The 26693-nt window shown below is 40.7% G+C and overlaps 1 protein-coding gene across 1 annotated transcript in view; it reads right to left on the reverse strand.

The window, feature by feature from the left end:
- Nucleotides 1–26368, reverse strand: part of LOC100964149 (von Willebrand factor A domain-containing protein 8-like) — a 39610-nt gene extending 13242 nt beyond the window's left edge. Inside the window, exons 1-2 of the mRNA XM_023513636.1 lie at nucleotides 25864–26368; nucleotides 13901–13978 (exon numbers count right to left, since the gene is read on the reverse strand). Of these exons, the coding sequence (XP_023369404.1) occupies nucleotides 13901–13978; nucleotides 25864–26368 (583 nt within the window). The remainder of the gene's footprint in view (nucleotides 1–13900; nucleotides 13979–25863) is intronic.
- Between the last annotated feature and the right edge of the window lie 325 nt (nucleotides 26369–26693).

The following is a 26693-nucleotide window of genomic DNA, read 5'->3' on the forward strand; positions in this document are numbered from 1 at the left end:
TATCCTGCCCTGCAAGGAGGTTTGGTTCTTTGAGCTGTAAATAAAACCTCACTGTTCATTCTATGGTCTATCGATTTCATTCATCGAATTGTTGAGACCAAGAGCCTGGAAATCCAGTGTTAAAAATCCGGTATCAGCGCCACCCTATTTTTCTGGTGGGGGGGTTGTAGTTGTTGTTTGGCAGGTCTGGGCTAGGTACAAACCCACCAGCTCCAGTGTATGTGGCTGGCACCCTAGCTGCTGAGCTACAGGCGCTGAGCCTATTAATTCTACTTTAAAAGTTATATTTCTTAAACCAAGCTTTAGAAAATATTTGACATAAGAAAATTTCCACAAAATATATACAGAATTTTTTCTTACATGATGCATGTATATACAATTGTTTTTTAAAATTTGATATATTTACAAGGATTCAAGCCATACAAAGTAAATTCTGAGCAGAATTAAATTAAACTGAAAATAAGTAACAGAAAGATCTTTGGAAAATCTTCAAATATTTAGAGACTAAATGGCACACTTCTAAATAACACACAGGATCACTGTTGAGTGATGTCAGTATGACGGCAAAGTAGAAGTTCCAAGTGTTCTTCTCCCCCACAAAGAAAAACAACAAATAAGCAATTACAATTTGACCTAAGAAACTATTGGACAATACCAGAGTTAACCCAGGATGGCCACATAGAGAGAGATGGGAAATACTTTGCCTCTACCAAGGGATAATCTCATCCTCCAGTTGGGATCAGGTTAGAAACAGAAAAAACTTCTCCTGGTAGAGAAAAGCTCATGTCTACACAAATACCTGCAGTCCTCACTACTAGAAATTCCTGCAGTCCTCACATGCTCTGAGTGCAGGTAAGGGAGCTCCCAGGAGCACACATGCTGTGCCACCCCCAGAGAAGAAACTGATCCTGTGCCCTAACCCCAGTCCAAGCTGCTACTGTACTATACCATCTTGGAATCAAAACTATTGCCAAAGCGCATCCTGCTCCAGGGTCAAGCAGCCACAGAAGCCCTCCATCCTGGAGGCTTTGGCATCACTGCACCACATCTACTTGATAGCCCACCATCACTCAGTTTAGCTATCACTGCACCCTGCCGTCATGGATCTGCCCCATCCCCAGGACTGGTGTACCCTGCCCTTCAGAGCCTGAGCTAAAACGCTAAAGTGGTACCTTTTCTCCCACTCCAGGGATCCAGAACATTGAACTACCCTTGGCTCCCATGCCAATGCAACATCCTGCCCCAGAGGCTCTAACTGTTAAGCACGGCAACTCCCAACTGTCACATCTCCCAACTGTGACAGCTAACACTGCACCCTGACTCCCAGTAAGTCAGAGCCTCCTCCAACCCATCCATGTAGCTGCACTTTGTAGGGCCAAGTTGACGTAGAACCTTCCTTCCCAGGGAATTAAAGACTTGGATAAGCTGTGCAAACTCCACCTGCCAGGCTTAAAAGCCACAGGAACCTGTGTCCCTAGAACTGAACTAGGCACCTGTAGCCTGAGCTGCTGAGGTACTCACCTCCTCAAGAAGTAGAGTCATACTGTACTGCTCCCCACTCCAGGCCCCAAGCCACTCCTGTGCCTTGTAATTCCCAAGTTCTTGCCATTGCTGCACCTGAACACACCGAGAATGGGCACTGCCAGCTCCCAACATCCCAAGGTCAAGAATCACCACTGTATGATATTGCATCCCCTAGTGCTTAAGTTGCCACTATGTCCTATTGCTTTTAGGTCCTGAATTGCAGCTGGGCACTGTTCCCTGGGGCCTAGGCCTTGGGAGCACCCCTTCTTCTGTGGAGCCATGCCAATACTGCACCCTGCCCTCTGAGGTCAAAACCACAGCCACATCCCTGACCCCTGGGCCCAAACTGTGGGGATGTATAAGAGTTATTAAGCAGAAAATAAAAAGTAATAAGATGCATCAAAAATGTTTAATCCTTCTTGAATATGGTGCTGGGAGAAAGAAGATTAAAGAAAAATTGGGTTCTGGATAAAGACTGCAATAGGGAGTCGGGATAACTCAAGGCCATTCAAGGGCTCCATTGTTAAAAATACATCTAAAGAAATCACAAAGGTAATCCCGTTCTCTAAGTAAACTCTTATGTAATGAGAGGCAATTAGTGCAACAACTAAAATAAGGCAGATCTTACTAGTGGATGCCCTGTCTGATTTTTTTCTAAACTCTAATTCTATTAAGGAAAAGAATCTTAGGTAGTACTTTTCCAGAGACCTTTTATGTAACTTTGTCACTAACTCACTAAAATTGACAAACAGCTCCAATAATCATTCCACTTACACAAAACTAACAATTTCCCTGCACTATTGTGTCATTTATGATGAATTTCTCAAACCTAAAATTATTTACAAACTACAGGGAAAAAAATCTCTCATCCTGTTGATTTCATGCCAAAATTCATCAGGTTAAATTAAGAGCATACGGTTGTAATTATTATAGAAATCTTTGTGGTCCATAATTGTCTAAGAATTCTGTGTGTACAATAAACCTTAAATGACCTCAAGTACAATTGGTTTACTGACTGCAACAAAATTATATAAGGAAGCAGAAATATAACTCTGAGGTCAGGTTTAAAGCTATCTGTTGAAAACCTGCTACCCTGTGGCATCACCTCATAAGGCAAACCCTAGAAGAAGTATCATCTTTGATACAATATACTTAAACTTCAAGCACCAAAACATGAAAGAATCTCTTTTTTTAAAACTGTCAAATTCACGTAAGGCTTAAGATTGAGTTTTTATACAGAAAGGAAAAAAAGCTCTATTTATCCACTTCAACACTTGCAGGTGAGAAACTCAGGACTCAGATGATAAATGGGCGTCATAATGGTCGAGGCAGGAGGCAGCAAGACCTAGATAATAAAAACACTGACGAACAATCCAACTCCAGTGTCTATGATGTACCTGGTGCTGGGCTAGATGCTACAGCTACAAAGATGTCCTACTGTGCCCAATACTGCCAAGACAGAAACGGTTTGAAAGAGAAGTTGATAACTGACTATAGAATATAACCATAAATTATCTCAGGTGGTCCATGAATTAAGAAATGTTACTTTGATGAGATAATACTGCTTTTATGTGGTTTTCCATTCAATTTTAGACTTTTACTTAAGAATACTTCTAGTCTGGGCCAGCCACAGTGGCTCACATTTGTAATCCTAGCACTCTGGGAGGCTGAGGCAGGAGCATCCCTTGAGCTCAAGAGTTCAAGACCAGCCTAAGCAAGAGTAAGACCCTGTCTCTCCTAACAATACCAAAAAATAGCCAGGCCTGTGGCAAGCACCTGTAATCCCAGCTACTCAGGAGGCTGAGACAAGAGGATCACTTGATCCCAGAAGTTTGGGGCTGCTATGAGCTAGAGTGACAACATAGATGGCATTCTAGCGTGGGCAACAGAATCCGACTACCTCAAAAAAAAAAAAAAAAAGGCAGTGCCTGTGGCTCAAGGAGTAAGGTGCCAGCCCCATATACTGGAGATAGTGGGTTCAAACCAGCCCTGGCGAAAAACTGCAAAAAAAAAGAAAAGTCTGTAGCATTTGCTAGTTAACATGACTTCTATCATTTTCTTTTCTTTTCTTTTCTTTTTTTTTTTTGAGACAGAGTCTTACTTTGTCACCCTAGGTAGAATGCTGTGGCATCATAGCTCACAGCAACCTCCAACTCTTGGGCTCAAGTGATTCTCTTGTCTCAGCTTCCCCAGTAGCTGGGACTACAGGCGCCCACCACAAAGCCCGGCTATTCTTTTTGTTTGTTTAGCACGTCCGGGCTGGGTTCGAAACCACCAGCACAGGAGTATGTGGCTGGTGCCCCCCATTTTCTTAAATACATGTTAAATATGAATATCAGTGTTCATATTTCAACATTGTGATGTTTACTTCTTTTTTTTTTTTTTTTGTCTGGCGGGGGCTGGGTTTGAACCCATATAGGGCCAGCGCCCTACTCCTTTGACCCACAGTCGCTGCTCTAGCGTTTACTTCTTCACAGTAAGACAATAGTGATTTTCAGTACTCTGATAATAACTTTGATAAAACACCACTGCCATGCCTCAACTAATTTAGTGTTTTTTCCAAAATATTCTTTACACTTTTAAGGTCTTTCCTCCTTTTTTTTTGAGACATTGTCTCACTATGTCGCCCTCAGTAGAGTGCCATGGCATCGTAGCTTATAGCAACCTCAAAATCTTGGGCTCAAGTAATTCTCTTGCCTCAACCCCCCAAGTAGCTAGGACTACAGGCGCCCACCACAACTCCCAGCTATTATTTTTGTTACCGTTGTCAATGTTGTTTAGCTGGTCCAGGCAGGGTTCGAACCCGCCAGCCTCGGTGTATGTGGCTGGTGCCAAGCTTATACTTTTAAAGTCTTTCAAAAGAGTTTTCTGACATATCATTTTTCTGTCCATCCCAGAGATTATTCTAAAGAAAATCAAGAGGGCGGCAACTGTAGCTCAAAGGAGTAGGGCGCTGGCCCCATATGCCGGAGGTAGTGAGTTCAAACCCAGCCCCAGCCAAAAAAAAAAGAAAATCAAGAGTAGCTAGTAAATAGCTAGAGGCAATGTAGTAGACTATAAAAGGAAACCCAAACTGAAGTGAGGCAATCTGGGCTTTGCTACTAATTAGTCTGTATTCTTACCTCTTTCATGTATTCCTATTTTCCTGACTATAAAATGAGAGTTTTAGAGAGGATAATGATTGGTAAAGTGCCTTTCTTCAACAAAAATATATAATTTTATATTTCATATGAAATATTAAATATCGGCTCGGCTCCTATAGCTCAACCGGCTAAGGCGCCAGCCACGTACACCTAAGGTGGCGGGTTTGAATCCCCAGCCCGGACCCGCCAAACAACAATGACGGCTGCAACCAAAAAATAGCTGGGCGTTGTGGCAGGCGCCTGTAGTCCCAGCTACTTGGGAGGTGGAGGCAGGAGACTCGCTTGAGCCCAGGAGTTGGAGGTTGCTGTGAGCTGTAATGCCACGGCACTCTACCCAGGGGGACAGCCTGAGGCTCTGTCTCAAAAAAAAAAAAAAAAAAAAAAAAAGAAATATTAAATATCCAAAAGGTAAAAAGCTTTTTAGAGTTAGGTACATTGAAGTATAAATACAGGAGGAAAAGTAATAGGGTATCGAACTTCAAGAAAAACTATTTCCAAAGTATTTGAAAATTTTTTTAAACTTTAAAAGAGAAAAAAAGTCCATCAAAATGCTCTCATAACCCAAACCCATACTATCTAATCAATAATGTATTAGCAACAGTGGCTCCAAAGAAGTATAATTTTTCCATTTTGCAAATAGTCCCTAAAAGGAGAAAAGGTCAAAAATATATATAATATTTGAACATAATACAGTAAATGAATACACAATAACAAGTTGTATTTATACAATATAATTTATCTGCCCAATCAATATGTAGCAACCACATAACACTTATTATGGATACTTAAGATTTTGGGGCCAGGAGTGCTGGCTCATGCCTATAATCCTAGCACTCTGGGAGGCCAAGGCAGGTGGATTGCCTGAGTTCACAGGTTCAAGACCAGCCTGAGCCAGAATGAGACCCTGTCTCTAAAAAATAGCTGGGCATTCTGGAGGGCACCTATAGTCCCAGCTATTTGGGTGGATGAGGCAAGAGAATCGCTTGAATCTGAGGAATGAGAGCCCAGTAATCTGAGTTTGCTGTGAGCTATGTATGATGTCACAGCACTCTACCAAGGGCAAAAAAGCAAGACTAAAAAATTTTGGTTGCTACTTCTATTTCCAGGTAATCAAACCCCTAATAATCTTTTCCTTCCAAGTGGACACAGTTGCTTACAAGAAAGATAAGTAGGGTATAATGTAACAGTTCACTACTGTCTAAAACATGTCAACAGCATCTTGGTATATAAAAGATAATAGATAAGGGATACTTACATTGTAACTATGGTAGGAATGATGACCAATGAACAGCATGCACAGAAAATACAAATTGGGATCTATAGACTATCCAACTGGTTTTGTTTGTTTGTTTGTTTGTTTTTTGAGAGTCTCACCCTGTTTCACCGGGTAGAGTGCCATGGCATCACAGCTCACAGCAACCTCAAACTCTTGGGCTTAAATGATTCTCTTGCCTCAGCCTCCCAAGTAGCTGGGACTATAGGTGCCCATCACAATGCCCGGCTATTTTTTGGTTGTAGTTGTCGTTGTTTGGCAGGCCCAAGCCAGGTTCCAACCCACCAGCTCGGGTGTATGTGGCTGGTGTCCTAGCCGCTGAGCTATAGGCGGCAAGCCTATCTAACTGTTTTTTAATATAAACTCTTGAGATACATTTCAAGGACTAACTACTAATAGCTAAACAAAAAGAAACGATAAATTTTGATTATCAGGTATGCATGAAAACGATAATAAAAATTTGAAGCATATAAACAATAATATATGGTGGTTCTTTTTGCTGGTTATTGTTTAGGGCAGGTGTCCTCAAACTACGGCCTGCGGGCCATATGCAGCCCGCCTAGGACATTTATCTGGCCCACCGGGTGTTTTTGCAGCTGCCTGTCCTGCTTAGCAGCCAACTTATCCCAGGGCCTGCAGTCTGGCCTTCTAACAGTCTGAGGGACAGGGAACTGGCCCCCTGTTTAAAAAGTTTGAGGACCCCTGTTTTAGGGTTTTGTGGGGTTACTGGTGAGAACTTATGATAGTTTTGCTATAGTTAGAAAGTTTCACATTTTAGGACTAGGGGATGGTTGTGTGGGGATGAATGTTTACTGAGCACTAAGTGCCAGGCACTACCCCGCACATTTCATATATGCTATTCAACTTAATTCTTACAATATATCCACAAGGTTGAATCAATCATCCCCATACGTTCAAGGAAACTCACAGAAGGTAAATAACCTACAGAAATTCACACTGCTACAAATTAATGCGGCCAAAATTTTAAACATAATTTCTACCCTCAGCAGTCATTTTCCTATAGAACGCAAACTACGTATAAGGTCTCTTATTGTCTATGAAGAATGGATATTATTCCTTACCTCTGAAGTTTATTATAAAATGTTAGCTACATGGGCGGCACCTGTGCTCAAAGGAGTTAGGGCACTGGCCCCATATGCCAAAGGTGGTGGGTTCAAACCCAGCCCCGGCCAAAAAAAAAAAAAAAAAAATGTTAGCTACATTCATAATAAGAAAAAAATAGAAATCAGGGAGAAATGCCCTTTTGTTCCCAATTATCACATACCTATGGCATGGAAGGTATTATAGATAGATCTATTTGACTAATTTTTCTCCAGACAAGTATAACAACTTGTCAAAGAATTTATGTCACTAGTCTCATTTCCAGAAAAGGAACTCTGTCTATTAAAATAATACACTTAGGCATACCCATTAAATAATGAACATCAAAAAAAAAAGTTCCCAACTCCCACTTCTAGTTAACATGAAGTGAGTTGAATGAGAATTTCACTTTCAACCCAACTCTGAAACAAACCAGCTAATCTACAAAAATCACAGTTTCTTAAAACTCATCATATAGCTAAGGATAAAAGAAACCTAAATGAACTGAATTATACAAAATAATTAGCCCTTTCTAGGAGAAAGATCCACAGCTAACTTTCACCCCTGACAGAATGGCAGAAGAGGAAGAATCTGCCATAGATGTGTCAGGAAAAATGAACTAAACTTTTAACATTAAGTATAAAGGGCTGGCATAAAGGATTAACATACTAAGAAGTACCAGCCACAGAGTAAGCCTGTACTTACCCAGCTACTCTATCTCAACAACCCTCAGGGTTGCACAGATACAGAGCAGGAGCTGAGAGATAGCCTTCCTGAAGCATGCTGGACCTTTCCTTAGTGCCAGGCAAAAGCCCTTGGTAGGGGAGTGGGAGAAAAGAGATGACAGAAACTTCTTCTAGGGTCTTTATCCAGTCTAAGTTCCTCAGGAAGGTGCTGGGGCAAGACAGCTGAGATAAATCCCTCTGAGGCTCTCTTAGCTTTCCCTGAAGCAGCCTTTGGGGGCTGGGAGGGAACAAGCTGCAGAGTTGTACCCAGCAGAAGGCAGGACTGAATAGCAAAGAGAACTCCCCAGCAACCAAAAAAACTGGCAGCTAAACACAGAGAGATGGTGCGTGGTTTGCCATAGTCTATGAAGCTGGAGTTAGAAGATAAACTACGGTAAATAAAAATAAAGAAGCAGTAAAGCTTGAAAACTGATGAAATAACAAATGGACAAACAATAGAAAACATCAATAGTCAAAAGCTGTTTCTTTGAAAACTTAATTTCACTGATAGAGCCCTAGTAAGAATGATTAAAAACAGAAAAAAATGAAAATAAAAAAGAGAATATTAATACAGATTATATAGATACCACTATAGATATTTAAATTATTAATAAAGGCTATATTATGAAAAAAATTAAGTTAATGAATTCACAAACTGAGATGAAATAGATCCTTTTAAAATAAAATGGAACTATAAAGCTCTTAGAAAAAAAAAATAGAGTATCTTCATGATTTTAGAGTGGGCCAAGATTTTTAAGACACAGTAAGTACTTACCATAAAAACAGATAATAAATTAGATCTAAACAAAACTCTACCAACCAAAAGAAACCAATGAGAAAATGTCTAATCAAGTAGACTGAGAAAGAGTATTCATAATACATGTATATGTGATAAAGGACTTTATCAATAATGTCTGAAGAACTTTCACAAATCAATAATAAAAAAGCAAACAACTCAATATTTAATGGAAAAATGAGTAACAGATACTTCACAAGAGAAGATATACACATGGTGAATTGGCATAAGAAAATACCTGGAACATCATTACTCAGAGAAACACAAATTAAAACCACGCTGAGAGAACAGGCACCACTGGAATAGCAGAGTAAACACCTCTAATAATTCACTCCTTCATAAAAACGAGAACACTGGCAAAAAAAATTTAAATATCAACTTTTTCAGAATTCTGGAAATTAACAAAAGGTTTTCAACAATAGATTTATCCAAGAAAAAAATGGGTGAACCTCCGTAAGAACAATGAGTTTTGGAGTACAGGCAGTACCCAAGCTACAAACATCTGACTCATGTACAACTCACATTTATGAACAGAGGCTATTACAGTAAGTCTCCCAGTTACAAACATCAGACTGACATACTTATAAACGGTAAGGTAATAGGTAAATGTATCTGCCTAAACTTACACACAAATTCAACTTAAGAACAAATCTACAGAACCCATTTCATTCATAACTCGGGGACTGCCTGTATTTTACTTGCCCTAATCCCTTTCCCATGTCCCCAACTCTGTGATTGTCTTCAAAACCAACTGCCCATAATCATAGTGAAAACCAGCAGCCTGGCAGCCAATTAAGGTGACAGAACTGAGTTGAACCTCCACAAAAGTTCTATCCCCAGAAAACTGTCCCTATTTGACCCGCCTGGCAGCTCTCTGTAAAGCTCCATTCTTAGAATTTGTCTTTGTTGGATGCACTCAGAGCTCACCGTGTGCAAACAGCTCTAACCCAGGGCATTTGTCAAAAAAATCAACAACAACTGTTTAACATTACAGCTGCCTGAGGCGGTGAAACCAGTTGGCACTAACAAGAGCATGACCAAAATTTTTTTTTTTTTTAAGTGGGAATGAGATATTCATAAGAGGCTTTGAAAAGCTCCAGTGTATGCCTGGAAATCTAGAAGAAAATGCACATGTCCAAGAAAATCCTGAAGAGCCTCATTTCACACCTCTAGCTGACCCTGAGGGTCACACAGCAGAAAATAAAGATTGAGACACACGGTGAGCTGACTGTGAAGCACTGAGATCACGCCCAAGTCACACAGAGGCCCTCAGCAAAGGAAGACACTTAACTGTTCCAGGCGTTTAGGAACTCTCAGTCTAATCATCAGCTAACCACTAACCTAACCAAGCAGAAATGTCAGTGGCTGCATATGACCAAGAACACAGACTTTAAAGGACTAGGAATAAACAGTAACAACACAAGGGGCAACAACAGACCCTGGGAAAGTGAGATTACACTATTTAAAATGTTCAAAAATAATAACAAAATTACAACAACAAAATTTTTAAAAATTAAGCATTGTTCATACACAGAGAAAAAAAGAGTTCATTAAAATTATTTCTGAGGGAGCCAGACATTTGTCTTAGTAGACAGTTTAAGCCATCATAAATATGTTCAAAGAATTAAAAGAAATTATGTCTAAAAAATTAATGTACGACAAGTCTCATCAAATAAAGAATATCAATAAGGAGATAGAAATTATAAAAAAGTCCACATGGAAATTTTGGATTTGAAAACTACAATAAGTGGCCAGGTGCATCCACTCACATGTGATCCTAGCACTCTGGGAGGTGAGGCTTGAGCTCAGGAATTTGAGATCAGCTTTAGCAAGAGCAAGACCCCATCTAGCAAAAAATAGAAAAAACCAGCTGGGCATGGTGGCAGGTATATCTAGTCTTAACCACTTGGGAAGTTGAGACAGGAGATTTGCTAAGAACCAGCTGGGCATGGTGGCAGGTATATCTAGTCTTAACCACTTGGGAAGTTGAGACAGGAGATATTCTAAGGCCCAGCAGTTTAAGGTTGCAGTGAGCTATGATAATTCCACTGCACTCTCTGTCAAAAAAGAAAAAAGAGGCTCGGCGCCTGTGGCTCAAGCGGCTAAGGCGCCAGCCACGTACACTTAAGGTGGCGGGTTCGAATCCAGCCTGGGCCCGCCAAACAACAATAATGGCTGCATCCAAAAAATAGCCGGGCGTTGTGGCAGGAGCCTGTAATCCCAGCTAGTTGGGAGGCTGAGGCAGGAGACTCGCTTGAGCCCAGGAGTTGGAGGTTGCTGTGAGCAGTGAAGCCAGGGCACTCTACCCAGAGGCTCAGCTTGAGGCTCTGTCTCAAAAAAGAAAAAAAAAAAAAAAGAAAGAAAGAAAAAGAAAAAAGAAAGAAAGAAAAGGAGAGAGAGAAGAAAAGAGGAAAGGAGGGGAGGGGAGTGGGAACAGAAGGGTAGGGAAGAGTGGAAAGAAAAGAGAAGGGGACAGAGTGGAGAGGACAGACTGCAGAGTCACTTAGAAGGTAGAGTTAATATGACTTTGTGTTAGATGAAAGTGAGATATTCTCCCTCAAGAAGCTAACAAGAGTCTTTGCTTGATCAAACTTCAGTCAGGTATTCTAAAACTCTTCGTGAGTCCATCTTGACACTTCCTTGCAAACCACAGTATGAGCAAAAGAAACTTGCTAAGGCAATTTAGCCAGAACCTCTCCCCATTCTTGATGACTGGTCATTCTTGATATCTAATCAGGTTTCTCATCTCCCACCATCAACCCTGGCTTATCTTCAGCAAGAATCTTGTTACATGGGTTCAACAGAATCCCCTTTACCCATGATGTTTCCTCTTAATAATTCCCATTCACCAACCCCCTCCCCACCGTGCTGCTCCTTAGCTGTAAATTCCCCTTATCCTGTGTTGCATTCGGAGTTGAACCCGATCTCTCTCCCCTACTGCAAAACCCAACATATTGGTCCTGAATAAAGTCTTAATACTTTAACAAGTATCACTGAATAGTTCCTTCTTTAACAGAGCAGATACTGTAGTTGGAAGAATGTACAAAGTGAACCAAACAAGTATTCTATATTGCACCCAATGACTAGTAGATAGAATGGGAAGGAAAATGGCATGAGGTGAGGCTAAAACTAGATCAAGATAGCTGAGAATTGATCTTTGTTCCTAAATATTTTAAAAAGTCATTTAAAGAATTTTGAGAAAAGAAATGATATGACTTTGAGCAAAGTGACTATAAGTCATTAGGAAAATCCAAATCAGAACCATGATGAGATACCATGTCATATGCTTGAGGATGGTTGTTATTAAAAAGACAGACAATAACAAGTGTTGGTGAGAATGTGGAGAAACAGAAACCTCACACATTGCTGGTGAGAACATAACAGGGGATAGCTAATATGGAAACCATTTTGGTAATTCCCCAAAATACTAAACCTATGCCACCATATGACCTAACAATTTCTCTTTTAAGTAAATACCCCCCAAAATTGAAACCATAAGTCCTTTAATTTAAAAACTTGTATATGGATGTTCATAGTAGCATTATTGATAATAGCCCCAAATAATCCAAACTATTGATAATAGCCCCCAACAAATCCAGATAAACAAAATACGGAATATCCTTACAATAGAATATAATTTAACCATAAAAAGCTATGAATTCCTGATACATGCTACAACATCAATGAACCTTGGAAGCACTGTGCTAAATGAAACAAGCCAGACACAAGGACCACATAGCATGATCCCACTTACATGAAATGTCCAGGATAAGCAAATCCCTAGAAACAGTATATTAGTGTCGCCAAAGGCTGGGGGCCAGAAAGAAGAAAAAACAAAGAATGACTATCAATGGGTGTTAGGTTTCTTTTTGGGGTGACAAAAATGTTCTGAAGTTAAATAGTGATATGGTTGCACAGCTCTGAATATACTAGAAACCACTGTGTTGTACCTTTTTAAATGGTGAATTTTATAGTACATAAATTATATGTCAATGAAGGTATTATTAAAAAAAAAAACTGTTGGCTGGGGGGGCGCCTGTGGCTCAAAGGACTAGGGCACCGGCCCTATATGCCAGAGGTGGCGGGTTCAAACCCAGCCCCGACCAAAAACAAAAAAAAACTATTGGCCTGGCACCCATAGCTTAGTGAGTAGGGCGTCAGCTACATAAACCGAGGGTGGTAGGTTCGAGCCTGGCCCGGGCCTGCTAAACAATAATGACAACTGTAACCAAAAAATAGCTGAGTGTTGTAGTGGGTGCCTGTAGTCCCAACTACTCAGCATACTGAGGCAAGAGAATCGCTTAAGCCCAAGAGTTTGAGGTTGCTGTGAGCTGTGATGGCATTCTACTGAAAGTGACAAAGTAAGACTGTCTCAAAAAATAAAAATAAGAAAATATAAAAACTGTGATGAGGTTTTTTTTTTTTTTTTAACATCTACTAACATGAGTAAAATAAAAAAAGACTATAAATACCAATTCTGCCAACAATGGTTGTAGATCATCACTGTTGGTCATAAGTATAATAATACAATGGCTTTGGAGAATTATTTGGCAGTGTTATACAGTCAAACAGGCATTTACCCTATGACACATCAATTCAAATCCTAGTTTTTTACTGAAGAGAAATGAAAACTTATAACCAAAAGAGTTGTATAGGAATGTTCACAACTCCTTATTCATACAATAGAAAAATGAAAGCCATTCAAACGTCCATCAAAGAATGGATAAGCAAACTATAGTATACTTACACAATGGAATACTATGCAGAAATTTTTAAAAAATTAATAACAATATGAATAAGCCTCAAATTCATTCTCTTGATGGAAAAAAGACTTACAACCACTTATACCATGATTCTATTTATATAAAGCTTGAGAACAGGCAAAAATAATCTATTAGGGTAGCACAGAGAACAGTAGTTTCTAGGGCAGGTGAAAGGGGAACAGGCATAAGAGAACGTGTGGGAGTGTGATTAAAGTAATCTTGTTGGATATACACATTTATAAAATTATCAAAACTAACCAAAACAAAGATTTAAGATCTATCTATTTTATTATATGTAAATTTTATCCCACGTAAAAAAGAAACAGTAGTGTTTCTCCTGAAATATTCATGGGCAAAGTGACAGAATATCTGAGATAGGTTTTTAATACTCCAGGACAAAAAAATATATATAAAGAAGGTAAAAGAAGATAGGCACAAAACATGGGTAACTGCTGAAGTTGGATGATAAAAGTACACTGGGTTTTACTGTTCCCTCTAGTTTTGTGTAAGTTTGAAAATTCCCATAATGAAAAGTTAAAAGTTATTCATTCATAAGTTAATGAATTATTTCTTACTGTAGTTCTGAGGCACAAGTTCTGGGTTCTTAGGAGTTTTCAACTTGTAGGATACATCTCCAATATTTACTGTATCACCTAAAAAGATAATAAAGAAACAGAAGCATTTTAAGAAAAGTGCCCACTATGCCTTTGGCAACATCAATTGTCCTAACCTACAGAAACCTTATAGGAATGTACCACACATCTAAGTCAAGCACTATCTTCTAAAACTTGCAAAGTACGTACCATATAAAGGAGAGATAAGACACCATTCACATTTTAAATGCTAGGTTAGGGGCAGCACCTGTGGCACAGTGGGCAGGGCACCAGCCCCATACACAGAGGGTGGCAGGTTCTAACCCGGCCCCAGCCAAACTGCAACAAAAAAATAGTCAGGCATTGCGGTGGGTGCCTGTAGTCCCAGCTGTTTGGGAGGCTGAGGTAAGGGAATCACCTAAGCCCAGGAGTTGGAGGTTGCTGTGAGCTGTGTAATGCCACAGAGCTCTACCATGGGTGATAAAGTGAAACTCTGTCTTCACAAAGAAAAAATAAAATCAAATAAAATAAAGTAAATAAAAGCTAGGTTAGCAAGAAGATGAGCACAATAAAAAACACATTAATCAACTTTTTTCATTGATACCAATGCTATCTAGGCAACAACAATACAGAAGAATGCATTTTAAGATCATCCAAAGCATGAATAGGGTAGAATCTTTAACATACACCCCAACCTTTTCATTTTTTATATGTCCTTATTTTTACCATAAACAATTTCAAGTTATCTAGCAACATATCCTCAAAATTCAATATTTCTAGGTGCATAAAAAAAAAGCACCTGTGATATAAATGCCAAGAATTGCCACATGAAATAAGGGAAAGAGAGCAAAAGTTCTCAGTATTAAAATTTCTACATGGTTCTATTTTTTTAAGTAACAATTTCTGGCTGAGCTTCTTCTAAAGTACCAAACTAAATTGAATAATCTCACTCTGCTGTCTACAACAGCAAAATAGGAATAGTGGTACCATATGCACCTGGAACTTCATTTGGAAAGGGCTCAAAGACACTAAGAAAAGTAGCTGTGCAAAACCTATTTCAGAAATTCCAGTTGAACGCTAGTAAGGTATCCTGAAGTCTAAGACTTTAAACCATGACACTAACAACAATAGCCAACACTTGAATGCTCTTCTGAGTAGTTTACACATTCCCAAGAGAACCCTGTGGGACAGAAACTTTAGAAACAAGGAAATTCATGTAATAAATTAATAACCGTAATAACTTAAAACTTTGAAAAGAGTTTTTGTAGACAAAGAAATTCATTAAAGCACGTAGTAAGTTGAGAGAGAAAGATAAGGACTACCTATGAAGCTAAGTCCTTGCTAGGTCCAAATTAACAGCCAGAAGAAGGCGAAGGAAACCAAATTGAGGACAAAAATCCTAAAGGCTACAACCTCCTCTACAATCCAATAAGCCCTCTTTTTCCCTCCTCTGACTAATCAACTCTTTGTCTTTACTCAGTCTGTCCTAAGATTCTCAAAGCATCAATTTCACCTGGGAACTTATAAGTAATGCAAAATTTTCACACTCCCATCCCAGATTTACTGAATCAAAAACCCTGGAATTTGGTCCAGCAATCTGTGTTTCAATAAGCCCTCCAGGTGATTTCTAGAGCAAGTCTGAAAATCACTAGTCATTTAAGTTCTAATACTTTCAAAAAACCATGTGGTCAGCAAGTTCTCACAGTACAACCTTAATTACTCCCAGGTATTACTGGGTCATGCTATCCTATTTTCCTTATTGCAGGAAAAAGAAAAACGTAAATTAGCTACTTTCTAAAATAGATTTTCTTTGGAAGAATCAGCTTGGGCCCAAGTGTAGTGTCCTAGCATTCTGGGAGGCCAAGGTGGGAGTTTAATTTGAGCTTGGGAGTTCATGACCAGCCTAAGCAAGAGTGAGACCTCTGTCTCTACTAAAAACATTAAAAATATGCCAGTTGTTGTGGCAGGTGCCTATAGTCCCAGCTACTTGGGAAGCTAAAGCAGGAGGATTGCTTGAACCCAGGAGTGTTTTGGTTTTTTTTCTTTTTGCAGTTTTTGGCCAGGCCCGGGTCTTAACCCACCACCTCCAGTATACGTGTCTGGTGCCCTACTCCTTGAGCCACAGGCACCACCCTGAACCCAGGAATTTGAGGTTGCTATGAACTAGGCTAACTCCATGACACTCTAGCCTGGGCAAAACAGTGAGATTCTGTATTTAAAAATAATAATAATAATAAGCTTGCTTACAAACATAAGGGTGATACTATCTACAGGCTTTCATTACACAGAAGTTATAAAGAATTATACCTATGGCTCAGCACCTGTAGCTCAGCAGCCAGGGCACCAGCCACATACACCAGGGCTGGTGGGTTCGAACTCAGCCCAGGCCTGCCAAACAACAATGACAACAACAACAACAAATAGCTGGGCATTGTGGCAGGCGCCTATAGTCCCGGCTACTTGGGAGGCTGAGGCAAGAGAATCACTTAAACCCAAGATTTTGAGGTTGCTGTGAGACCATGGGTGATAAAGTGAAACTCTGTCTTAAAAAAAAAAAAATTAAATATATAAATATAACCAGTAGATTCCTTTACTCTTGGCTTTACTAGTTTTCATAATCTACCTTAAAAAATATATCCCACAATTTTTTAGTGTTTTTTTAATAACATTCCTTAAAAGAAACATTAATATATTCATTTTAACTGAAAGGTGCAAATAATTCTTCTGTCAGAAAGTCTAATTTAGGTGATTGGTTTGACAGTACAGACTTCCTTTGCTAATGATGAAAACTTCAAGAATTCGACAAAAAGTTGTTTTGTTTTGTTTTGTTTGAGACAGGGCCTCAAGCTGTCACACTGGGTAGAGTGCTGTGGCATCACAGCTCACAGCAACCTCCAACTCCTGGGCTCAAGCGAGTCTCCTGCCTCTGCCTCCCAAGTAGCTGGGACTACAGGCGCCGGTGACAATGCCCTACTATTTTTTCGTTGCAGCCATCACTGTTGTTTGGCGGGCCCGGGCTGGATTCGAACCTGCCAGCTCTGGTGTATGTGGCTGGCGCCTTAGCTGCTTGAGCCACAGGCACTGAGCCAAAAACGGTATTTAATCATATGATATTTTCTCAAAATTATCCAGTTTTATATATAATTACATTACACTGTTTATATATATTATATATAGCTAAAATTAATGGTTGTATTTTATAACTATTGTTATACTATTGTATTAAATAACATTTTTGGTAATAAATCAGTATACTATTTTTGGCATATAACTTATTATTAGTATAATGCGCTAACCAACTGCGCAACTGGAGCTTTGGCATATAACTTAGAAAGTCTGGAAAGAATTGATATTGTATCAAAATTCAACTGTGGAATATTAATGATATTAATAAATATATTAGTTAATATTCAGGTGAGGGAAGTACCACTCGTGTCATAAAAAAGTATATTTCCAGCTGGGTATAGTAGCTCATGCCTATAATCTTAGTACTCTGGGAGGCTGAGGTAGGAGGATCCCTTGAACTCAGGAGTTCAAGACCAACCTAATCAAGCCTGTCTCTACTAAAAATAGAAAAATTAGCCAGGTGTTGTGATGGGTGCCTGGCTATTGTCCCATCTACTTTGGAGGCTAAGACAGGAGGATCTCATGAACCCAGGATTGTGAGGTTGCTGTGAGCTAGGCTGACACCATGGCACTCAAGCCTGGACAAAAAACAGAGATTCTTTCTTAAGAAAAAAAAAAAGACATACCTCCACAATATTTTTGTTTTCATCAAAATTTGTAACATATTGATATTCTTTTGAATACTTGTGCACTAATTATAATGACAAATGTTTTAACATTTAGATATTTTTGTTGCAGAACAGTATGATAGAAATAAAATTTTCAAGAATGGAAATATATTACGACAAAATTGTGGAGCTGGGCACAGTGGCTCACACCTACAATCCTAGCACTCTGGGAGGCTGAGGCGGCCAGATTGCTTGAGTTCAGGAGTTCCAGACCAGCTTGAGCAAGAGCAAAACCCTGTGGCTAAAAATAGCTGGGCACTGTGGCAGGTGCCTGTAGTCCCAGATACTGGGGAGTATGAGGCAAGAGGATACTTGAACCTAAGAGTTTGAGGTTGCTATGAGCTGTGACGCCACGGCACTCTACCAAGGGTGACATAGTAAGAGTCTGTCTCAAAAAAAAAAAAAGATAAAATTGTGAAGAATAATTATAACTGAAATATAAATTCCAGAAGATAAAAGAATAATATTTTCTGACAATTAAAGAAAAGCTTTTTTGTGGCAGGCACCTGTGGTCCCAGCTACTTGGGAGGCTGAGGCAAGAGAATTGCCTAAGCCCAGGAGTAGGAGGTTGCTGTGAGCTGTGATGCCACAGCACTCTATCCAGGGCCATAAAGTGAGACTGTCCCTACAAAAAAAAAAAAAAGAAAGAAAGAAAGAAAAGCTTTTAATTTACTTTCAAAACAGAGACAGTAGCAAACAAATCACTAGAATATCCTGTTTCCACTTAAAAGACAGAAATAGAATTTATAACAATTTTAAACATCAATGTTTACAACACACTGGAAATGTCATCCTTTGCAACTATTTACACTTACCAGAATAACTTTAGATATCAACCTCAAAATATGCAAAGGAATACTTATTTGCCACTCCTTTTAGCAGATGAATGACAAAAATATTTGAAGACTGCTGTTTAGTCTACAACTTTTATTTTACTCTTGATGCAAGGCCTGTGTTTTCATGCCATTATATCCTCAGTGCCAAAAATGGTATCTCAAGCCTGATAGTCAATAAATGTTTGACAAATAAATGATTACAGATTAAATTAAACATTATTTTCTTAATTAAGTACTGTTTTTAAGCTCTAATGATTTTCTCTATCTTCAAGCACATCCTACCTACTCACATGCTCATAAGTCAAGCCATTAGTAACTGATTTTTTTTTTTTTTTTGAGACAGAGTCTCACTACGTCCCCCTCAGCAGAGTAGCATGGCGTCACAGCTCACAGCAACCTCAAACTCTTGGGCTAAAGCAATTCTCTTGCCTCAGCCTCCCAAGTAGCTGGGACTTCAGGCGCCCGCCATAATGCCTGGCTATTTTTTTTGGTTATATTTGTCATTGTTGTTTAGTTGGCCCAGGCTGGGTTCGAACCCACCAGCCCCAGTGTATGTGGCCAGCGCCCTAACCACTGAGCTCCAGGCACCAAGCCACAGTCATTTTCTTAAAAAAGAAGTTAGTTAATAATATATGATACTCTTAATGGTAACTATCAAAATAAGTAGAATAATGAGTTAATTTAAAATGACAAATTGTTATATAATATGCTGCTAAACATTTAATTGCATTAAATAATAAGGAAAAAGCAACTACATATAATTCAAATTAACCTAAATTCCTGTACAGGACACAATTCCCACAGAAATCCTATACAGATCAATTAAGTTTTATATTTTCTTCAAGCACAAAAACTAGAGACTCAAAAATTTAAAACCCTGCAAAGAATCCAAAAGATAAAATCTTCCAAATGAAGCTATACTTAGACCACACTTAAAGTAATAAAGTTTGATATTATCACTTGTGATAAGCCATATTTAAAGGGATTTCCCAAAGGTTTAGACTATTCATTCATTTATATTCATACAAACTTTTTTTTTATTAAATCATAGCTGTGTACATTAATGCAATTATGGGGTACAATGTGCTGGTTTTACATATAATAAAGTATATAAAATAGTATACTGTTTATACTATTCATAGGAACTTTATGGCCACCCCGTACAACACAATCTAGTACAAAACCCTTTGGATGTTACTTACTTGTTAGGTCATCTTCAGCGAAGAGCTGTTACATTTTATGCATCAAATAATCTTCCTCCTTTTTTTGGCAACAAAATCTCTCCCTCCAATGAAATCCTATTTGTTTTGAGCACCACTCTTCTTAACCTCAACCTTACCAATGCACCGAAACCCCAAGGGGTAAGTATCTTGCATAGGCCTAGCTAGAACATTCTACCCTCTGGTCACAGTGGTTGTTTCAGAAGTACATGATCTAAGAAGCTTGGCCAAAAATGTTCTCCCTTTATTTCACACTATGAATGGTAAGGACAATGAAAGTCAGAAGCTGTCAGCAAGGCTGTCATTGCTGCTTTAAATCTCCTTTTTCCTGTGTGGGCTTTTTGGGGTTTTTTTTGTTTGTTTCTTTGTTTTTTGGTTTATTTGTTTGTTTTTGTTGTGTTCTGTTTTTTGAGACAGTCTCACTTTGTCGCTTCCATGGAGTGCCATAGTATCATAGTTCATAGCAACTTTAGACTCTTGGGCTCAAGCAATTCTCTTGCCTCAGCCTCCCAATGAGCTGGAACTACAGGGGCTCGTCACAACACCCAGGTATTTTTCGGGGGACGGAGTCTTGCTCTAGCTCAGGCTGGTCTGGAACTTGTGAGCTCAGGCAATCCACCCGCCTTGACCTCCCAGAGTGCTGGGATTACACCGTGCCTGGCTTCCCTTTTCCTCTGTCGGTGCTTGTCTTCTGTATGGTACTGAACAAAGCTGAATGTTGTACCTCTCTTTTCTGATTTTGCTACTACAAAAAGCTTAATTTTAAAAGGTGGCTGATGCAAGACATGGTGGCTCAGGCCTGTAGTCCTACTGATAGGCCAAGGTGGGGAATCACTTGAAGCCAAGAGTTCCAGACCAGCCTGGGCAACATAGCAAGACCTCATTTAACATAAAATTTAAAAATTAGCCAGGCATGGTGGCACAAACCTATAGTCCTAGCTATTCTGGAGGCTATGATATAGGATCACTTGAATCCAGGAGTTCAAGGTTATAGTGAGCTATCTAACTCCAGCCTAGCCAACACGGCAAGACCCTGTCTCTAAAAACAATTGTTAAAAAATGGTCATTCATACTGCTGTTTTTTAGACACTGCCACCAAGAACTTTAAAAAAAATTCTAAAGACGAAAATAAACACATGCACACACGATGTGCTTACAGAAGCAGCCAATGGTTTATAGGCATCCTAAATGGCAGATGGCAAAAGTGAGTTTCCCGGGGTTTTCTAATCTTTATGTTCTTTGTAATGGGTCTCCACATTACTATGCTTTGTGTTACCAAACTAATGACAAAATTAAATACCTCTATAAAATCAGACCATTGTACAGCAAACTATATTCTTTAATAACGATTATACCCTAAACATAGGCTATGAGCAATTGGACTTAAATACTATTGAATTATATTGCCTGAACTATGATTTGTTTGATTTTTGACTGGTTCAGTTCATAAGGGCTTCCACTAAGGAGGACACTTGGTCTTTGGTTATTACTCTTCTAAGAGTCATCATAATAGTCTTCCTCAAGTCTTAAATGTTTGCATGAAGCCATCCATAGAGGTCTCACTTTGACTAAATCAGCAAGAACATAAAGAAATATTCAGGCTCAGTGCCTGTAGCTCAGCAGCTAGGGCACCAGCCACATACACCAGAGCTGGTGAGTTCCAACCCAGCCCAGGCCTGCTGAACAACATTGACAACTACAACCAAAAAATAGCCAGGCATTGTGGCAGGCACCTGTAGTCCCAGCTACTTGGGAGGCTGAGGCAAGAGAATCACTTAAGCCCAAGAGTTTGAGGTTGCTGTGAGCTGTGATGCCACAGCACTCTACCGAGGGTGACATAATGAGACTCTGTCTCAAAAAAAAAAAAATTCACCTGATGTGACTGTGACTTATGAATTCCATCATGAAACCAAATAAGTCCATTATGATGGTAATGAAGAATGGCATCAACACCCAAGGTTTTGGTCAATCTCTCAAAATTAGAAGACTAAAAACGGGGGGGAGAGGGGACAGCAGTTTTAAGTAAACTAAATTTGGCAGGAGAATGCCTCTATACTTTGAGTCCTTAATTAACAAACCACACTTAGCACCACAAATTAACTGAAAGTCTTAGAAGTATACTTTTGTAACAAATAGTGACATCTCAGCCAACCAGAGCAGCTCAGCTTCAGTCAGTTACAGACTGTCAAATGATCAGACCAAGTTCAAATAAGGCAAACATTGAGCTATAACCAATGAAGCTATAGCATATTTGGAACCACAGAACTAACTCGTGTGGTTCCATTTGTGAAAATACTATAATAATCCTTTTGTTTGGTTTGTTTGGTTTTTTGTTTTTTGCCAGGGACAGGTTTGAACCCACTACCTCTAGTATATGGGGCCAGCACCCTACTCCTTTGAGCCACAGGTGCCGCCCTATAATAAATACTCTTTATAGAAATACATAACCTTTTTTTTCTTTTTTTGAGACAGAGTCTCAAGCTGTCGCCCTGGTAGAGTGCTGTGGTGTCACAACTCACAGCAACCTCAAACTCTTGGGCTTAAGCAATTCTCTTGCCTCAGCCTCCAGAGTAGCTGGGACTACAGGTGCCTGCCACAAAGCCCGGCTATTTTTTTGTGTTGCAGTTGTCATTGTTGCTGTAGCTGGCCCAGGCCGGATTCCACCCACCAATTTGGTGTATGTGGCTGGCGCCCTGCTGACTGAGCTACAGGAGCTGCCAGAAGTGCATAACCTTGTTGTTAACCTCTTTGTTCCTAATACCAAGAGACAATACATACCTACTACCAATTGAAGTGCAGAGACAGAATTTACAAATTATATGTACTATGAACACTATCTCATACTAACTGATAGAAAATGATAAAGCAGTGTGTCTTGGGTTAGATTATTTTTTCCTTTTAATGTAAATAATCTCCCTTGTCAGGCTTAAGTTAATTCCAGTCTCTCCTACTCCTTCCCTGTGTGAACTTTAACACAGTAAGGTACAAAGTACCAAGTACCAATAGAATATAAAGATAAATAAAACAAACACAAAGAGCCACATATAACTTAAATCTATTTATATACTCTGTTGCTCTTTTTTCTTTTTTTTTAATATTGTTTTTATTTTTTCAGTTTTTTGTTTTTTGTTTTTGTTTTTTTTTTTGGCTGGGGCTGGGTTTGAACTCACCACCTCCGGTATATGGGGGCCAGTGCCCTACTCCTTTGAGCCACAGGCACTGCCTAATGTTTTTTATTTTTTTATTTTTTTTTTTTTTAGAGACGGAGTCTCTTACCTTACTGCCCGAAGTAGAGTACCATAGCATCACAGCTCACAGTAATCTCCAGCTCTTGTGCTTAAGCAATTCTCTTGCCTCAGCCTCCCAAGTAACTGGGACTACAGGCGTCCACCACAACACCCAGCTATTTTTTTGTTGCAGTTTGGCCAGCACCAGATTCGAACCTGCCACCCTTGGTATAAGGGGCCGGCACCCTACTCACTGAGCCATAGGCACCGCTGTTGCTCTTTTTGCAACCTACAAGGAAACACTGTCAATTACATGCAGAAAGGAGATGAGCAACTGGTCACACGTAAGAGTGCAGCAGAGAGCATCTTATCAACATAAACCTTACCATATGGCTAATTGCTATTTGTGGTTTTACATTTGTCTGCATATGACCTTTGGTTCAAAACAGGACACTCCCACCTGGATGGCCTTACCCTTATCTCTGAGGGTGGCCAAGAGTTTACCTTATGTTCACCTTGCTTACAGTTATTCTTACTTGAGTCTGTATCTCAGGTAAGGTTGAAGATTCACCTTCAACCTGTCAATCTTTGCAGCAGCAAGGAAATGCAGTTAACATGATTTACCTCTTGTGGTCTGATACTACCGTCAGTGACTGAATCTAAGAAGTTAATATGTTGTCTATAATTTATCCATGACTCTCACATTGGAAGCAAAGCCTGTACTTTGATCCGCTGGACATAACACAAATTTTGAGGACATTTACAACTAACCTACCAATACCTACGTGTATAATACAGACTTCAAAATTCACACCCACAGGTGTTTCTAATGGTTTGACAATCAACATATAGTATTTACAAACAAAGAACAATTTCAAGTTCACACAATTAACTCTGCTACATTTGCCTACCCAGATAGTTCTGATAGTTCTGAATCTAAAAAAAACTAGTCTCAAGTCTTCAACTGGCAACAAATTTAATTCTCACAAAACTAAAAATGTATATATTAAGAATAATGGAAGTTAACTTTTATTGACCATTAATGCATGCCACAGATTGTATTAACTAATTGAATCCTCGCTACTGTTTTTTTTTTTTTTAGAAACCAAGTCTCACTTTATCACAGTAGGTAGAGGGCTGTCGCGTCACATAGCTCAGAGCAACCTCCAACTCCTGGGCTTAAGTGATTCTCTTGCCTCAGCCTCCCAAGTAGCTGGGACTACAGGTATTCACCACAACACCCGGCTATTTTTTTGTTGCAGTTTGGCTGGGGCCGGGTTTGAACCCGTCACCCTCGGTATATGGGGCCAGCGCCCTACCCACCGAGCCACAGGCACCACCCATGAATCCTCACAACACTTGTGGATATACTCTGCTCATCTTCCTTTTATAGTCAAGAAAACTAGGACACAAAGTTAAGTAACCTGCTGTCAAGTCCCCATAGCCAGACAATGCAGAAGTAGATTCCAACCTAGATTGTTTAACCCCAAAGCCCAAGTTATAGATTAAGTTACATTTCTATCCTTGACCTCTGCAGCAACAGAAAAACAAAAAATAAAAAACAATGAATAAACACCCTAGAAGTCACAATAATTGAGAAAAGGCAAAATGTGAAATTGCAACTCTGTGAGGAGAGAACGTTTATTCAGTGAAAGAATTAAATTAAATGCATGAGTAAACTCAGTTCTTGGCAAGGAAAATGGGGGGAAGAAGGCAAGGCGAACAACAAAACCTACAGTTTCACAATGAACACCCCCATTATTCTAAGCAGCAACCTTGACAAAATCTTGCCTAGGATCACTACACCAATCAAGAGAAGCACCAGTAGGCATCAATTTCTTAACCAACACAAATATTCTCAACATACAACAAAAAGAATTCCTAAAACCAGCTCAGGTAAAGCCAAAAACATCAAGCTTAGAAATCAAAGCATGTGGGGCCCAAACCAGTGGCTCACACCCATAATCCCAGCACTCTGGGAGGCCAAGGACAAGTGGATTGCCTGAGCTCAGGAGATCCAGACCAGCCAGGGCAAGAGTGAGGCCCCGCCTCTAAAAAAAAAAGGCAGGTTGTGGCAGGTGCCTGTAGTCCCAGCTACTTGGGAGGATGGCAAGAGGATCCCTTGAGCCCAAGAATTTGATGTTGCTGTAAGCTATGATGCCACGGGTGTCAAAATGACACTCTACCAAGGGTGACAAAATGAGAAGCCTGTCTCAAATGAAAAAAAAAAAAAATCAGAGCCTGTGATTTTAGTGCAGTCACTAGTTAATTGTGAGATCTCCGGCAAGTCACTTTTCCCTTTTGGGTTTCAATAACCTCAATTGCAGGGTTAAGGGTTTTAACTAAATGAAGGTGTAACTGTGAACTCTAACACTATGTGAAACTTTGTAAAACTTGGAAAGGTTCGTGCATACATTTAAAACACCGTGAAGTACGGGTTCTCTGACCAGAATGTACACTTCTCAGCCACCATAAGCCCTGGCTGGAGGACACAGACCAGCTTCCAAGCCCTTGGGGCACAAAGAGCAAGGTCAAGGGCTGCCGTATTAACCTCTGCGTATACTATAATCCATGTCAGAATACTAGGGATAAAAGCACCAGCAGGGGAAGAAGAAATTACTGTGCCAGGTCATCAGAAACATTAGTCAAGACCTCTCGAGTGACAGGATGAGGCCCAGAGAGTGCAAACACCTTGCCCCCTGTTACACAGCACGAAGCGGCGAGATCGGGACTAGAACCTGATCTCTCGGCTCCCGGCGCGGCAAAGGCTCCTTCCGTGTACAGAGGAGCAGGAGGGAGGCCAGGCGGCTGCGCGGGGGGCGGCCCGAGCGCAGGGGCGGCGGGGTCTGCGGGGGCGCCCCGGGTTACCTGTGTCTGCCCCTGCCCCGGCGTGCAGCAGTCTAACCTCCGGCCGCTGCCTGTCGCCGCCCGGCACCACCTGCCGCAGGAGCAGCCTCACTCTCCGGGAGGCCGCGCCGCGGTGGCCGCCGGGTGCCCTGAGGAGAAGGAGCCGGGACTGCATGGGGTCTGGGGGCGCCGCCGGGACGGCGAGGGGGTCGGGTCGCGCTGCGTCCCGGCCGGGCAGCGTGAGGCGGCCGGGCGGAGGGGACAGGAAGCGGCCCGGGCCGAGTGCGCCGGAAACTCCTTCCCCCGGTGCTGCAGGCTCCGAGGCCTCGGCCCGGGCCGCGCGGGGAGGTCTGTGCGGGGAGCAAGAAGAGGTCAGGAGGGCCCGGGTGCAGCCGTTTGACTTACACCAGAACCCAAGCACCGCGAACGACAAAGTCGCCAGCGTGGGCACGGCCGAGGATGGATGACTTCCTAAACCCGACGCCTTCCACGCTGCGCGCTCCTCTCTGTGACAACAGTTTATCATTAATCTTTATGGCAAGACAATGCTGGTCACGAACCGGGTTTTTGAACATTCGAAACGTTGCCCTTGCCCCACAGGCCAGGACCTCTACTCCGTGGAGCTGGATCTGTTGTCTGTCTCCCAATAAACTTTGTCTCGTTGGCGTACTCTCAAATTCTTGCCAGTGTGAAGCCGAGAACCCATTTAGCAAGTGCAGGGGCCTTTCCTCCCTTCATTAGGACACCCGCTGCATCAGGAGGCTGCAGAAGCTGCAGGGGCAGCCCGGGAGCCGGCACGGGGGGCCAGGCCCACCAGGATGCTCCTGCAGCCGAGCTGCAGCTCTTGGCCC

This window comes from Otolemur garnettii, unplaced genomic scaffold (genome assembly GCF_000181295.1).
Source record: "Otolemur garnettii isolate 467f Iridium unplaced genomic scaffold, OtoGar3 scaffold00043, whole genome shotgun sequence".
Lineage (NCBI taxonomy): Eukaryota > Metazoa > Chordata > Mammalia > Primates > Galagidae > Otolemur > Otolemur garnettii.